The 12,701-nt window shown below is 36.9% G+C and overlaps 1 protein-coding gene across 1 annotated transcript in view; it reads left to right on the top strand.

Annotated features, from left to right (window-relative positions):
• Positions 1-7,535, top strand: part of KCNJ3 (potassium inwardly rectifying channel subfamily J member 3) — a 141,955-nt gene extending 134,420 nt beyond the window's left edge. Inside the window, exon 3 of the mRNA XM_079781809.1 lies at positions 6,947-7,535. Coding sequence (XP_079637935.1) covers positions 6,947-7,533 — 587 coding nt within the window. The 3' untranslated portion in view covers positions 7,534-7,535. The remainder of the gene's footprint in view (positions 1-6,946) is intronic.
• The last annotated feature ends 5,166 nt before the right edge of the window (positions 7,536-12,701 follow it).

The following is a 12,701-nucleotide window of genomic DNA, read 5'->3' as shown; positions in this document are numbered from 1 at the left end:
TAGGTTGCTAATCCTATATAATAAAAGCGTAGTATGCCAGTTGTCCCCTTGACCTGGAGTTCATCTGGGAGTTTGACCAGGGGGCGGGGCCAGCCAGGGGAAGAGAGGGAGGCCCCCGCTGGTTGCTGGCAGCTGCTAGAATCCGTACCAATGCATGAATTTTGTGCACTGGGCCTCTAGTGTTTCTATAATTGGCAATGCAAGGAGGCATGTTATAGTAGATACTATGAAGGTAAAGAGAAAACCAAGTGCTAAGAATTGGATATTTCCATTGTTAGGTTAAGGCAGTGGTCGGCAAACTCATTAGTCAACAGAGCCAAATATCAACAGTACAACGATTGAAATTTCTTTTGAGAGCCAAATTTTTTAAACTTAAACTTCTTCTAACGCCACTTCTTCAAAATAGACTTGCCCAGGCCGTGGTATTTTGTGGAAGAGCCACACTCAATGGGCCAAAGAGCCGCATGTGGCTCGTGAGCCGCAGTTTGCCGACCACGGGGTTAGGGGAATGAAGGCAATCAGTTGAAAGTGTTCTGGGAAAGCTCTGTCATACTTCTATATGAAGTGAGAGTGAGAGCCAGAGGGAGTGCAGCGGAAGTTAATTTATTTTGTGAGATGTAGCTGCTACTATAAAGTTAGCCACATTTGTGCAGGGCAGGGCAGATCGACAATGCTAGACTTGATTCAGTTCATAATGTGTGTAATAATAGGCCTTTTTCATACTCCAAATAAGTATAGACAACATGGTCTAGTATATCAAATTAATAGAACTTAACAAGGTGAAACTTACTTCATCTGTTTAAGTGGATTCTAAAAAATGAAGTGATCACTAAAGAATTGACATATATCTAAGATGACCTTTTAGTTAGTTGGAACCTCAATAATAATAATGATTGATAATAGCTACCAATTATTGGTAGCTATACCAGGTAATATAGTATACTCATTAAATAGAATATATCATTTATAACTGTAATAAACCTATAAATTACATGTTATTATCCCTTATTACTATCCATATTTTATCTCAGTCAAGGTTCAGATAACTGAAATAATATGCCCAAGGTCTTACTAAAGACATCTTAATGTCATAATGTCATTGTTAAAACAGCAACAATCTCAAGTTTATATTCAAAGTCCATGTCTTTCAAACATATTTTTAGCAGTATGACCATAAATTCCCTGTTGGATTTTCTACCTGCCTTTGACCCTTATAGCACCTGCACTTATATTCCTTTTTGGGAGCTAACGTGTTCTAGTGGTCATGGTTAAAAATCAGCTTTCCTTTCTTTTGTTCGTCTGAGAACTTAGAAACCTAAACTATTCCATTTGAAATATTTGTTACTAAACTTCTTATTGACACTTGATTTTCTAACAAACATAATCGGGTTTTCCTTCTTGTTTTTATTTTTTTTATTTATTTTTAGAATTCTTTGACCTAGCTTGAGCAATAACAGCAAACTGATACATGAGAACACATGGTAAGAACAACTGCTTGTGAATAATAGAGGATAATACTGGATTGACTCTGTGCCAGAAACTTCTCTAAAAGTCTATCTGAACAGAATACATTGAGCTTAAAAGAGATTTCATCTATTTGAAAAGTAAAGTTTCTGGAAGCAATTATATATTCTTAGCAGCTTTGCAACCTATATCCCTGAGGAGCCTGATGTCACAATGTTAGTGTTATTGACCAGTGGTGTACACAGTGTCTTTATGTTTTATTTAACAAGATTTCTTTTAAGTATCATTTGCTTCCTCAAAAAGTTTATCCTTTAAATTTGGGTTCTTTTCAGTGCAAGAAAGTAGAGATCGTGCAGAGAATGCCAAGTAAACATTACGGTTATTATATCTTGGGGGATGGGTGAAATTTTGAAAGTACTTTAGGGAAGAAACAGCTACAGACCTTGTTCAGTAATTGTCAGAGCAATACCTAGAGCAGTCTAGAAAATTACTTTGTAATATAACTCATACTGTGCATGCTAAGCTATTCATCAATTGCCCTGTTGAAGAAAAATAAGCAAAAATGATAGATTTAAGGAATAAAAACAAAATATTATTTGGCTGAATTTTGCAGTTTTGTTTGTGGGTATGAGTGCATGTATTAATGAAATTTGTAGAATAGTAACATAGCCTGTAATTAAGGACTCTTCTGGGAAAAGATGGCCAATACTTATTGTGCATGCAATTTATATATATTCATTTAATCGTCACAATGTCCATGTGAAACGAATGAAATCAGCCCTTAATACATAGTTGTTCTGAGGATTCAAGATAATATCCAAAAAGTGCTTAGAAAGACACTTGCACGTAGTAAGCCCTAAAGGGATATTAACTATTATTATTATTACATGACTTAATTGAGGACTTGCTTTTTTCTCCTTTTGTTTACAGCGTACATAGTGAAACACAGCTACCATTATAGGACAATCCTCTCTCTCCCCCCACCTCCACCCTAGGCTCCCTCTTCTCCCACTCCCAATCTCTCTCTCACTCTCCACCTTCTATAGTAAGGTTACGATAAGGCCTCCACTGTGCAGAAGCTATTAGTTGTTTGATAGTTTCTGTGTCTCAGCAGTCAGACATCCCCCTTGGCCTGGTTATAGTGTATTTAACAATCACCTACTCACCTCATGTAGGCGACATATGTACCACCCCTGACCAGGATATACTGAGTTAGAAGAATTCTGAAAGATGAATTAAGGACTTTTCAAATAACAACTCACTTTGCCATGTTCACTTAAAAAGCATTCAGGCTTCGTATTTGAATGAACATTCGACTCAGTTCAATAGATGGACGTAATAGCATGGTGGAAAGGCAGAATCAGGAAAGGGAAAAGTAGAAAATAAAGGCATTAGCCTACATTGCTTCTGTCCTCTTAGACTGACATATTGACACTGGAATGAATTAGATGAAACAATAATATATAGAGGTTTTATCCATGAATCAGTTCACAGAATAAATCCCCACCCCCCGCCAAAAAAAAAAAAAATGTTTTTCATCTAAGGATTCAAAAGTCCCAGCTATTTCCAGAAGCAACATCTGTTGCTTTGCCAGTTTCCACAGAGATGAGCTCGTGTTGATTTTCATCACATTTGTTCAGATCTGGAATCTGGTTAAAACATGCAAACAGTTGCAGTGCCAGTTAAGTGATGCATCATATCGTACCCTTTGAATAATACTATTTTTCTGCATTAATTTTGATTCTAGTGACATTTTCAATTATGGATCCAAGTGTGAATTATTTTAAAATAATTTGTGTTAGAGTAAGAAATAGAAAATAACACATTCTAGAAGGAAGAACACTATGATACATACATGTTCTTAGAAAACAGTTATACGTTAAATCTTCTCAATCGGAATTTGTATTTTTTAGCACCATTTTTGGGATAACTCGTAAAATGAAGTAGTCTCTCAATTGCATGTTATGTTAGCATATTGTTTAAACTACAGAGTGACCATCACAGACCTTTTCCTGTTATCCAACTTTTAATGCTTTCATGTCATTATCCAGAGGTTGATTGCAGATGAGTATTTTGAAGTGAAACCATGTATAAAAACTATGATGTTTTTAAAGTGGAAATGTCTGATGTTTGTGTACCTATATCTAATAAAAGTGTAAAAGAAACAGCAGAACAAACAAAGGTTAAAGTGTTGGAAAATATTCTTGGGATAATTACCAAAGTATGATAATGGATTTAGTTACTCAGCTTGCTGCAGGCCTTTGCAATACACTGAGTCTACAGTCAGTCTCTCCTGCTATAATGTTATCAGAGATAACAGGTGGAAAATATTGAGAAACTCTAAATGTTGCAAATATAAGTAATGCATTTTTTCTATATTTTAAAATATTTTGGATATTTAATCATTTAAAAAAGAGAGTTGCTATTTGATATCTAGTGATTTTTAAATTTAATTTTCTGTATTTCTCATATGGGACAAATGACTAATATGTCAGAATTTACAGGAAGAACAGGAATTGCAAGTGATCACTACAGAAGTTAGATAAGCACAGTAGTCGTAATTTTCTGAGCATTGCCTAAATACTAAGCTTTGTTCTGTACTCTTCACTTATCTCAAATTCTCAATAACATTATAAAGGAAGTTGTTGTTATCTCTACTTTGTAAAAGAGAAAACCAAGGTTCAGAGAGCTTTAGGTAATTTTCACAAGCTATTTAGTAGTGGAATTGGTAGTAAATTTCTTATACTTTTGAATTTAAATTTTGTTCCAGTGTTTTCTCTATTGGTAGAAATAACTGAACAAATCCATGATCTAAACTTTTAAAACTAATATTGTTATCTTCATATATAAATAGGTACATGCATTCGTGCACTGGTGGGGTCCCTCAGCCTGGCCTGCAGGGATCGGCAAAAAACTGGCTCTCCGACATCCCCCGAGGGGGTCCCAGATTGCGAGAGGGCAGTTCTTGGGTGACACACCCTGGAATCGGGCTCCCTGCTTTCTGGTTCTGGGTATCACACGAGAACCACAGCTGCCAAGACACCGCAGCACAGCAGCTATTGCGTTGAGCGTCTTCCCCCTGGTGGTCAGTGCACATTATAGCTACCGGCCGGTCGGACGGTCGGGTAGTCACTTAGGCTTTTATATATATAGATTTCTGGGGGCTATTCCTGATGTAATATTGATTATCAAGATTGATACTTGGTCACTATCAGATTTCTACCATGACAGTTAAACTGATAGGTTCCTTAAAATTGGTTTCCTAACAAAAATACAGATATATTGTGGCAAAATAAAAACAGCAACAACAACCCCAGAAACTAGAATAATACTGACACCTTTTTTTTCTACAGCTTTCTAGATCTGCTCCCAAGAAAGGTCAAGATACTTAACCTATTTGAATAACATATTCTTTATTTTAAAAATGGATGTAAGAATATTTTCATATCAGGATAATATTGAAGATTACAAATAATGTAGAGAGAGAAGCTAATAGTGCCTGAGATATGATAAGTATTTATTTTCTATGTAAATTTCTTTTAAAACTTTCTGGGAAAAAAGACAGTATTATAAGTGGCAACAATTTATTCTTTGGTGATATATAACTGATAATATAAGGTGAGATTTTTGGAAAGAATTAATGAAGGATTTATCTTTATTATGGTTTTTCAATTATGCACTTTATTCTAAGTATTGTATGTATAATTATTAGTTGGAGGAAAAGGAAAGAATGTCCCTTTATGCAAACTATTCCAGGTTTAAACACAATAGAAATTATTTATAAAGTGACAGAGGGAGAATAGAAATGAAAGACAAAAGACTGTCATTGTTTAAATTACACTTAATTATTGAAGAAATGCATTTTTTAAAGATTCATCTATCATTTTACATTGTAATAGCTTCTAGTAGAAGTCTGAGAATAAAGGTAGAGGGAAGTAGTAAATTTTGTAACTTAGAGAAATTGTGTCTTTTGACTAATATAAGACTGAAATTTGATATGTTATTAATTTATTCATGGACTTCCATTGTGTGAAGACTGGAAGTTTTCAATGAATATTTACAAGTTGACTGATTTAATAGTAACTTATCCTATATAATAAAAGCCTAATATGCTAAGTGTCTGGTTGTCCAGTCATCTGTTCAACCAATCAAAGCATAATATGCTAATGAATATGCTAAGGCTGCTCAACTGCTCGCTATGACATGCACTGACCACCAGGGGGCAGACAGTCGACCAGTCGACCAGTCGCTATGACGTGCACTGTCCACCAGGGGACAGACGCTCTGACTGGTAGGTTAGCTTGCTGCTGGGGTCCGGCCGATCAGGACTGAGCGAGGTGGACCGAACATGTCCTGGAGCCCTCCCGTGGTCCCTCCCCAGCTGGCCAACCTCCTGCATCTCTTCTCAGCCCCGATCGTGCTCTGGTGGGATCCCTTGGCCTTGCCTGTGCCTTCTCACAATCTGGGACCCCTTGGGGAATGTCAGAAAGCTGATTTCGGCCCGATCCTGCAGACCAGGATATGCCTCTAAGCTATCAACCTTTATGCACCAGGCCTCTAGTTTTAAATATACGTTTATGAAGAGAACACACTTGAGTAAAACAAACTAGCATGAGGTAAATGTCCAAGTGATATAATAAATAAATAGCAAAATTTGGCATTTGATATCCAGCATACGTTTCAGAGATTTTTATAACACGAATAGAACTTGAAACATCACATGGCCCAGATTACTGATTTTAGCATGTAGATTTATAACTTGACCAAAAGTTCACCTAGCCTTAAAGGTCCAAAAGAATGGAACCACCACAATGACTTCCCATTATCTAACAAAGAAATATTTCCCAACTTTTATTTATTTAGGAAATATTTGGGTTAGTTATTTTTGCTGTCATTTATAAGAACAAACTGTGTGTAGACATTATACAACATATTTTACATTTCTGTACATGTTATTTATTATATTTCAATCTCAGAGCTGTCCTGTGGACTGGTGTTATTTTCCATGTTTTATTCAACAGAAGTGATGCTCAGTTAAATATCTTTCATAAGTTTACACGGTGGTGATGTTTGGATTCAAAGGCAGGTTTGTTTCATATATCACATTGTTTCTTGAAAAATGGAAAATTATTATATAACTTCTACACTTATCTCCTTATAGAGACAAATTTGTTGCTATTATTGCTATTATTCAATGCCCTTTTATTTTGGTTTATGGATAAACAATTAAGTATGCTATTGGTGTATTGCCCTTTAAACATGAAAGTGCCTCATGTTTTTCATTGGAAGAAAGTATATGCCTCTAAGCTATCAACCTTTATGAAAACTTTTAACATATTTTGTTACTTATTCTACTCAAATGGACATTCCAAAGATTAAATACGAAACCAAGATAAATTCCTTAGTTCAAACTAGCTTCACTTGTGCTTCCACTATGCATAAAATTTTATCAAGGACTTTTTTTTTTTTTTTTTGCTTGCAGGGATGACTTGTCAAGCTCGAACATCATACACCGAAGATGAAGTTCTTTGGGGTCATCGTTTTTTTCCTGTAATTTCCTTAGAAGAAGGGTTCTTTAAAGTTGATTACTCCCAGTTCCACGCAACATTTGAAGTCCCCACCACACCTTACAGTGTGAAAGAACAGGAAGAAATGCTTCTTATGTCGTCCCCCTTAATAGCACCAGCCATAACTAACAGCAAAGAAAGACATAATTCTGTGGATTGCTTAGATGGCCTAGATGACATTAGTACAAAACTTCCATCTAAGCTGCAGAAAATGACTGGAAGAGAAGACTTTCCCAGGAAACTCTTGAGGATGAGTTCTACAACCTCAGAAAAAGCCTACAGCTTGGGAGATTTGCCCATGAAACTTCAACGAATAAGCTCAGTTCCTGGCAACTCAGAAGAAAAACTGGTATCTAAAGCCACCAAGATGTTGTCTGATCCCATGAGCCAGTCAGTGGCTGACCTGCCACCAAAGCTTCAAAGGATGGCTGGGGGAGGAGCCAGGATGGAGGGAAATCTCCCAGCCAAATTAAGAAAAATGAACTCTGATCGATTCACATAACAAACACCCTCTTAGGCATTATTTACTGTTTGATTTAGTAATAACCTAATATTTGGCTGATGAGGGAATCCTCTCTAAGGAATCCGAAAGGTACATTTCCTCCCCAGTCAGATATGCTTATTTGAGAAGCCTTATTTCCCAAGTACTGCTACTGTGCAGAAAGCAAACGTTGTGAAGGGAGGGCCTCATAAGGAAATTCTTACTAACGGGCATGTATTATCACATCATGCATGCAATAATGTGCAAATTTTGCATTTAGTTTTATGGCATGATTTATATATGGTATATTTATATTGTATATTCTGGAAATATATATATACATATATATATTTAAAGGGGTGGTATTCTCCATGACATTTCTAACATGTAAATTAAGCTGAACATGAATAGATATCTTTCAGGGCGATAAAACTATATATATATGTATGTATATGTATATACATATATATGAACACACTCATGCATACATACATATTTATCTGATAAAATTGTGATGTTTTGTTCAGAGTTGTAGTTCTTGTGCATGTTTACTTTATTAGGCTAGGAAGGCTACTGGCATTAATTATTAATACCAAATATTTTAGCCTTAAATTATTTGTCATTTTTAAAATCTAATTTAATGTTTTCTGCTGTTTAAGGTCCTGAAAGGTTTTCAATTGTACTTTATATGAGGGAGTCACACAAGTCTGTTCTATTTATGGCCCTGACAAAATATAACTGTTATATATTTAACTTGTAAATTTTAGAGCATATCAATATGTTGAAGATTTTTTACAATTTTTAAAACTTGCTAGTACTGGGGGAAAATAAAGATAAATTAATTTGAGAATTGGTCCTCTCCTGGACTAATTAAAATCTGGACACCTGTTTTGTATATGATTTAACAAAACTGTGAGCTCTGAACAAATGCTGAATCATTGTGATAGTCAGTAGCCAAGTTATACTGAATGCAGAGAATGTGTGAAATTACATAATTAATGGTCTCTGTTTCAAACTGAGTCAATTTTCACTTTGTTTCTGAAACTTCTGTCATTTCAAAAACCAATAATTTTTCCTTGCAGAGACACAACAATACACTGAAAAAGATGATAAATATTTATGCTTTAAATATATGTCTAATTGAGTGTCTTCTTTTTTGTCAGAGATTTCTTTTAATTAAAAAATTTTAAATACATTTTTATTGATTTCAGAGAGGAATGGAAAGGGAGAGAGAATCGCTGATCAGCTGCCTTCTGTACGACTCACACTGGGGATCGAACCCACAACCTGGATATATGCCCTCACTGGGAATCAAAACCATGACCTCCTGGTTTCTAAGTCAACCACTGAGCCATGCAATTTGGGCTAATTTTATTTTTTTATTACAGTTTCCATTCAACATTTTTTTGTGTGTGTTAGTTTCAGGTGTACAGCACAACAGATAGACATTGATACAATTTACAGAGTGTTCCCTCTGATTCTCTTTTCTTATGCCTTTAAAAAAAAATTGATTTTTTTACAGAGAGGAAGGGAGAGGGATAGAGAGTTAGAAACATCAATGAGAGAGAAACCTTGATCAGCTGCCTCCTGCACACCTCCTACTAGGGATGTGCCCGCAACCAAGGTACATGCCCTTGACCGGAATCAAACCTGGGACCCTTCAGTCTGCAGGCCGACACTCTGTCCACTGAGCCAAACCAGTTAGGGCTTCTTAGCCTTTCTTTTGTTAATGGCATTTGTTGTAATAGGACAGACTTTGTTTCTTCACCTGGGGAACCTATCCTATCCAACACCTGTCACTCAGTTTGTGACGAATGTTTTGTATATACTTGAGAGAATTTAAAATTTGATGAATTGAAAGTATTTTACCCATTCGTGTGTTTTTTTATTTATTTTATTTTGGTATTATTGTTTGGTTGGTTAAATACTGATTTCATTGGTATATTGGATCCCTGGCCTACCAAAATAATTTTAGCAGTACAATTTCTTAACCTTAAGGTTTTATATTATAATTCATTACAGAAACAAACTATTGCGCAGCAGAACACCTACAAAATAAAGATTTTGAATGCGGATATTTTAATGAAAATTTATGTGTTCCTTATCAGAATATAATGGATTTTCCTATAAAACTTTTTGAACATTGCAGTGTAACTCTGCCCATAATTAATCTATTTGCCTCATTAACATGCAAATCCTTAATGGCTGGTTTGGCGCTCATCATTTCCTGTTTTTAGCAATCTTGTGATAATTCCCTTATTGGAAAATTATTACATCAACAATTTAATCATTGACTACAAGAATACCTTCTGGCTACCTCTGTATCAACCAAATTCTGTAGGTGCAAACATATACCAGGGAATTAATTGTTACTGGCAAAATGATCAACCTTGAGCATCCATCCACTGTGAATAGAGCTGGTTGCCCTACCCCTTAATCTCTGAACTTTCCTTTTTGCTGGATATAGGAAATGAAATAGTAGCAGAAAGAGGAGTTGGCGGGGGGTGGGGGGGAAGGGGAGGAAGTATATTTATTACCAGTGGAAGGAACTGCATAGATCATTTAGCCCAAACACTTAAAACTAAATAGAGCCATAATTTAATTTGGGTAGTTATTTTGTCTTTAGTACCAAGTAGAATATGGGCCCCAAAAAAACTCTCCAAAGGTTTTCATTAATTCATTTAAAAAACAATTTTTTTTTTTTGCATGCTTTGTTTTTTTATGTCCCAGGCATTTCTCCCTCCTGGGGGATTTGGGTATGACTAAGTCAGAGGAGGTCACTGCCCATTTGAACAATGCATATCAGTAGGAGAATGGGGAGGGCACTGTGAGACAGACAAAAAACAAATGAGATGATTTCAGATAGTAACATTACTTGAGGAAAGGAAAACAGGGTAAAATGAAAAAAAATGACTGGGTGAAATAGTAATTATTTTAGAGGCGTTTACTGGTTTAGGGAGGGAGTGATACTTAAACAGAGACTTGGATGATGAGAAAGAACAACCACTCTTGCCAAAATTAATATATCTTAGTGAATGCTATTTCCTTATTTTTACCACATATGTATGGGAAAGATATGATTTCTGCATGTAATTGCAGTTTAACCCCTATTGCTAAGTTGATCATAGGCCCAGTTTCCCTAGAGTCCCAGCTTGTCCTGTTGTACCTGTGTAATTGCTAACAGCTCTCCCTTTCACTCTTCCAGCGTCTTGGTTTGGATGATATACGGTGACTCTACGTTTTTGTTGAAACTAACTAAATTATAAAGTCTAATATATTTGGATAAAAATAAAGAATTGCTTTTATTCTCCTTTTGTTGATTTTTTTTTGACACTGATCATTCCACACAAAATCTTTGCAGTTTCATATATGAAAAAGTGACTGGGTGAAATAATTATTTTAGAAGAGGTGACTTCTTATCAAAGTGATTTTGTGTAACATTTGTTCATTCTGCACATGACAGGTTTTCTCAGCAGTGAAATGTTTTGCATTTTATTGATTGAATAAAAAAATAAACCTCTGGTGTTTCCATTTCAGGAACTTGTATGAACTCAAATCAAAGAGAGTAAAAGTCAACGTAAGCCAAGGAAGTTTTCAGCCCACCAAAATATAATGTGTTCATTGAACTTAATAATTATTTAACAACTGCAAACTAATCCCTTTTTATGGGATTTTTATGGTGTATGTAGCTCCTGTCATGATAAAATATTTCATTCTATTTATCAAAATGATGTAAATAAAAGAAATACAATTATTTTGATAATGCTTATCTTCATTTTAAATATTACTCATCCTTTTCAGCAATAGGTGAATAGGCTTTTGCAAATACTTACCAAATGAAAAATAAGGATATATCATTAATTTTCAAAAAAATTCTTAAGCTGTTCTAAATTCATTCATAGATGTATGACTTTAAATACTATAAAAAAAGCATTTAGCTGTCTGATTATTCAAGAGCCACTTTATCTAGACAAGATGGAACCTTAATAGATTATTTCTGTGGAAGGAAGAGGGAGATTATGAGGAAGGTGTCTTACACGCTGTTTGTATTATGAAATTATCTATCATTCCATACTATGAAGAGAGTTCACCTTGGATACACAGCACATCTGTGAGCTCTACTTCAGTAGTTGTGCTTGTGCTTGAATTATATATATATTAGAGGCCCGGTGCACGAAATCGTGCACGGCTGGAGGTTGTCCCTCAGCCCAGCCTGTGCCCTCTCCAATCTGGGACTCCTGGAGGAATGTCTGACTGCCCGTTTAGGCCCGATCCTGGTGGGATCGGGCCTAAACGGGCAGTCAGACATCCCTCTCATAATCCAGGACTGCTGGCTCCCAACTGCTTGCCTGCCTGCCTTCCTGATTGCCCCTAACCGCTTCTGCCTGCCAACCTGATCACCCCCTAACCACTCTGCTGCCAGCCTGGTTGATGCTTAACTGCTCCCCTGCCAGCCTGTTTGCCCCCAACTTCCCTCCTCTGCCAGCCTGGTCACCCCTAACTGCCCTCTCCTGCAGGGTTGATCACCTCCAATTGCCCTCCCTTGCAAGCCTGGTCCCTCTCAACTGCCCTCCCTTGCAGGCCTTGTCCCTCACAATTGCCCTCCCTTGCAGGCCAGGTGCCTCCCAACTGCCCTCTCCTGCTGGCCATCTTGTGGTGGCCATCTTGTGTCCACATGGGAGCAGGATCTTTTACCACATGGGGGCAGCTATATTGTGTGTTGCAGTGATGATCAACCTGTATATTACTCTTTTATTAGATAGGATAGAGGCCTGGTGCACGGGTGGGGGCCAGCTGGTTTGCCTTGAAGGGTGTCACAGATAAGGGTGTGGGTTCCCTTGGGGTGTGGGGCGGCCTGAGCGAGGGGCCTGTGGTGGTTTGCAGGCCAGCCACGCCCCCTGGCAACCCAAGTGGAGGCCCTGGTATCTGGAATTTATTTTCCTTCTACAATTGAAACTTTGTAGCCTGGAGCGGAGCCAAGCCTGGGGCTCCGGCAGCCATTTCTGTGGCAGTTAATTCACCTTCTACAATTGAAACTTTGTAGCCTTAAGCGGGTGAGCCCGGCCAGGGTGTGCGGAAAGCTTTGCTTCCCCTGTTGCCGCCAGCAACCCTGGCCTGCTCTCTCAAGCTCCATTCTGCCATTTGTTTGAATTTGTTTACCTTCTATAATTGAAACTTTGTAGCTTGAG

The sequence above is a fragment of the Cnephaeus nilssonii genome (genome assembly GCF_951640355.1).
Source record: "Cnephaeus nilssonii genome assembly, chromosome: 10".
Classification (NCBI taxonomy): domain Eukaryota; kingdom Metazoa; phylum Chordata; class Mammalia; order Chiroptera; family Vespertilionidae; genus Cnephaeus; species Cnephaeus nilssonii.
Note: the sequence above shows the minus strand (reverse complement) of the source record. Positions and strands in the feature narration are given on the sequence as shown.